The sequence below is a fragment of the Camellia sinensis genome, chromosome 11, assembly GCF_055761805.1.
Source record: "Camellia sinensis isolate YWXY chromosome 11, ASM5576180v1, whole genome shotgun sequence".
NCBI classification, from domain to species: domain Eukaryota; kingdom Viridiplantae; phylum Streptophyta; class Magnoliopsida; order Ericales; family Theaceae; genus Camellia; species Camellia sinensis.
In genome coordinates this window covers 113,356,862-113,361,229 of record NC_138971.1, presented here as the reverse complement: position 1 = coordinate 113,361,229, position 4,368 = coordinate 113,356,862, and the positions used below count along the sequence as shown (strand labels likewise).

The 4,368-nt window shown below is 35.6% G+C and overlaps 1 protein-coding gene across 1 annotated transcript; it reads right to left on the bottom strand.

Annotated features, from left to right (window-relative positions):
- Positions 1 to 936: 936 nt before the first annotated feature.
- On the bottom strand, positions 937 to 1,521 carry LOC145802563 (secreted RxLR effector protein 161-like). The gene has a single exon (XM_082895291.1). The coding sequence runs from the start codon at positions 1,519 to 1,521 to the stop codon at positions 937 to 939; it is 585 nt and encodes a 194-aa protein (XP_082751417.1).
- Positions 1,522 to 4,368: the final 2,847 nt, after the last annotated feature.

The following is a 4,368-nucleotide window of genomic DNA, read 5'->3' as shown; positions in this document are numbered from 1 at the left end:
TGCTTAATCGAAAATAAAGGTCACACTTTTGTTACAGAGGTAGTACTGGCACTAACATAGAAATGTTAATTATGTTCACGCAAAGATGGGGACCACTTGAAACTTCATGGAAAATGGTACATTTTCACTAACGCGAGTTCGGTTTTGCATATAAGTGCACCACCATCTACAGTCACTCATGATAACCACTTTTTTTTTTTTTTTTGGAGGGGGGGTTTTTAATTTTTGATATCTTTTCTTGGTCATTGAATATCTTAGGATAAATTATAAATATAATTCTTAAAGTTTGCTTAAAATATAAATTATTCCATATAGTTTTAGAAATTACATCTTGTCTTTGAAATTTCTAATTTCATAACAAATAAATTTTTTATCAATAAATCATCAAGTCAATTAACAATTCTTAATGATATTATAAATATATTTCAATTAATAATTTATGTAATTTTATTATTGTATATAAGAGCAATTGGGAATTTTGTTTTGTTTTGTTTTTCTAGATAATTTTGTTAAATAAAAAATTCTTGAAAAGAGATATTTATAATTTTTTAAATTATAAAAGCAATTCATATTTTAAATATACCTCAGGGTATCTATTTGTAATTTACCCAATATCTCTTTTAACTATTCTTAAGATTAAATTGTTATTTCTAGAGACAATAGCTGTGACAGAGAACTAAGCTTGACTTGCTACATTGCAGTGTCTCCTTTGCAACCTCCTCAACCCACATCTTTGTCATTGTTACAACAGTTGAGAGAAAAGAAGAAAAAGTTGTATATATTATATGAATAACCATGTACAAGAGCTCCTCTATATAGGAGAGTGATACAATCCTAATCTAATTCTAATTCCTAATTTATGATATACATTATCAATGATATACATTAATTAGGATATACATTAGTTAGGACATACATTAATAGCCCCTCTCAAACTCAAGGTGAGTAAACATCAATCAGCTTGAGTTTGGAAACTAGATCACTGAAATGACCAAAAGGATGAGCCTTGGTGAAAATATCAACAGGTTGATCAACAGAAGCAATAGGAATAAGATGAACAGTACCACGTGTAACATGCTGTCGAATGAAATGACAATCAATCATAATATGTTTGGTGCAATCATGAAAGACGTCATTATGAGCAATCTGAATGGCACTCTGATTTTCATAATAGAGAGTGGTACAATCAGGGGAAGAAACACCCATGTCAGCAAGAAACCAGCGAAGCCACGGATGTTCCTGAATAGAGTCAACAAGAGCGCGATATTCAACTTCAGTACTAGAGCGAGCAGTGAGGGGCTGTTTCTTATTACACCAAGTAAGAAGAGAATCCCCTAAGAAGAAACAGAAACCTGTGGTGGAGCGTCGATTAGTAAGATCTCCAACCCAATCAGCATCAAAAAAGGCACGAAGCTTGAGAGAAGAGTGAAAAGAGTAGTGAAGTCCATGGAACCGAGTGCCTTTGAGGTAGCGAAGTATGCAGAGTAGAGCAGTATAATGCAGGGTGCAGGGAGCTGACATATACTGACTAACAAGATGGGCAACATATGTAACGTCAGGACAAGTCACAGTGAGATAGATAAGATTACTTACCAGTTGGCGATAAAGAGTAGCATCAGAGAGAAGATGTAACAACCCCGACCTATGATCAACTATTAAACCATGATTAAGCATGCCTAATAAGTAATTAAGAAGAAATTATGAGTTAATTGCATGTATATTGTGTTATATGTGTTGATATATGTTTAGCGTACAAAGATCTGTCTGTGTTTCTATTTCATTATGCGAATTGAAGGCCTTATCGGCATCTAATCACGAAATTGACTTGGGTTATGTGTTATTTGGGATTTTTAGAATTGTATGATAGATTTGATTGAAATTCGATTCGGAACAAAATAAGTAGGATGAATTAATTAGAACTAATCACATTGACTTAGCTAATCCTAACTAAGCCTATATAATGCTTATAGTTGGCTCTACACTTTTAGACTCATCCTTATATACACTCTCTTCAATTATTTTGAGCTTAAAACGTGAGAAGAGAAGGAGAGGAAGAGCTTGAGGATTGAATTCATCAAACAAGAGAGGATAGGGAAAATTTAGAAGGAGAGTTGGGAATTGGCCTCCTAGCTAAAAGAATTGGACATCTAGAGTACAATTGAACACTTAAGGTAAGAATTCAAGCCTTTAGCCTTGTAATTAAGACACTTAACACATGAATACAAGAGAATCAAGTTGAATCATACATGAATTAGCTTAAGAGTGTAGAAAAGGAGAACAATCATACATGCATGCATATTTCATGGCATTTTGAAGTTGATTTCAAGTAATTCTCTCATGTATGTCATTATTTCACCTTGGTTTTGGAAATTCATCAAGTTTCATGCCATTTCATATCATCTGATCATGTTTTAAAAGGTTGGAGTTCATGACAATACATGCATGTTACGTTTTAGAAGTTTCAAGTTTTGTTTTATTTTATATAATTGACAAAACTTTTGGGTTTGATTTTGCGAAATCGTTTATAATTCATCGTATACTATGAGTTTCTCAATGTTTTACCAAGTTTTGGCCCAAAAGGATGTGTTTTGAAGCTTTGAAATTGAGTTTTGAACTTAAATCAGCAATCTGAAAATTCCAGAATTTGCACTCTCTGCTCGAACGGTGGAGTCTGTGCTCAAACGGATAATGCGAGCTCCCAGTACTTTTACAGAGTTTAGGGATTGGTTCGAGCAACAGAACCTGTGCTCAAGCAATAACCCTTATTTTTGACTCTCTGTTCGAGCAACCTAAGCTACGCTCGAGCATAAAATGAGAGCTCCCAGAAATGTTATAGACTTTTACAGACCGCCCAAGCGTAGGAAGTTGCACTCGAGTGGAGACCTTGTTTACCCAGTCTTGCGCTCGAGCATAAAAATCATGCGACTAGTATTTTTGCAGACCACTTGAGCACCGATGTTGCGCTCGAGTGAACTGCCCTGTTTTTGAAAATTGACTAAGTGTTTCAACTTACATTTTGGTATCCTCATTGCATCTTAGGCATTCTTAAGCCTTAATCAAGACAAAATAATGAGGATAAAGATTTGAAACACACCAAGATAGAAATGAAATAAGTTATGTGTTTCATGGGCTTGTGTTTCAATGTGCCTTTGTTATGTGTTTGTGTAGGTCACAAGCTATAGGCTATCCGATATGTTTGCTCTGTCCATTTTGCTATCGAAGCTATCTGTGAGTAACAACTCTGCAAAGCTATGTTTGACTATAAATTTTTTCAAAATGATAAGATATGGTCTGTTTATGAAATGTTATTTTATGAATAGTGAATGAATATCTAATTTTCTAAAATGTATTTGTGGCATCTTTAGTTCACATGGCCCTTGCCCGGGGGAAATAATACCGTGCAATATGTTTATATGGCCCTCGCCCGGGGGAAACAATACCGTGACATATGTTTATATGGCCCTAGCCCACGGGAAACAATACCGTGGCATATATTTATATGGCCCTAGCCCGAGAGAAAGAATACCGTAGCTTATGATCATATGGTCTTGACCTGAGGGAAAAAATACCGTGGTTTATACATGGCCCTTGCCTGGGGGAAACAATACCATGGCTACTTGTGCACAAGATATGGACCTTTGGGGTCCTCAGTACCGACTATGCATGTGGGTTCCAAGACCAAAATGATATGAAGGCTAATGGATGTACCACATATAATTGCTTATGATTTCTGATGAATATATGAATCTAAATCTGTTCTAATATGAATTCTGATTTCTGAGATTGTTCGGACATCATTCATAAAACCTTTACTCTGTTGTTATTTACTGGGCTCTAGCTCACTGTATTATTTATGTATATAGGTGATCAGGTGCGTGACCAGGCCTAAGCTGTTGCCTGGAGGTCAATTTTGTCCAGCCAACCATAGTGCCTCTTGTGGAGGTTCCGAAACCTGTTTGTGGTCGATGTTTTGTGATCCAGAATTTCATTTAAGTTTTCTTTTGTTTTATTTGTATGTTGGGCTAAGTCCCACTTTGGTTATCTGTAAGTGAAGTGACATAAGACTGTTTATATGTATGTCTGCATAGCTCTATGGACATTATATTTTATTATTTGCTTCCACTAGCCCCTATATTTTGTTTATCATGTTCGGAGGCCCTTGGTAATCTGAGAATTACTAGCCGGTTACGATGCTAAACCTATAGAGGCGAGTTTGGGTCATGACAGAAGATCCCTATCTAGAGAAGTGAGATGAGTCTAAGGATCAACTGGAGTAGGGGTAGTCTTGCAATCGGTAAGACCAACACATGCCAGAAAATCAGATGTATATTTGGCTTGTGACAAATAGTAACTAGTGAAATCTTGAGA

Excerpts from the sequence above, each read along its gene's own strand:
- LOC145802563 (XM_082895291.1), bottom strand. The coding sequence starts at position 1,521 with ATGTCAGCTCCCTGCACCCTGCATTATACTGCTCTACTCTGCATACTT.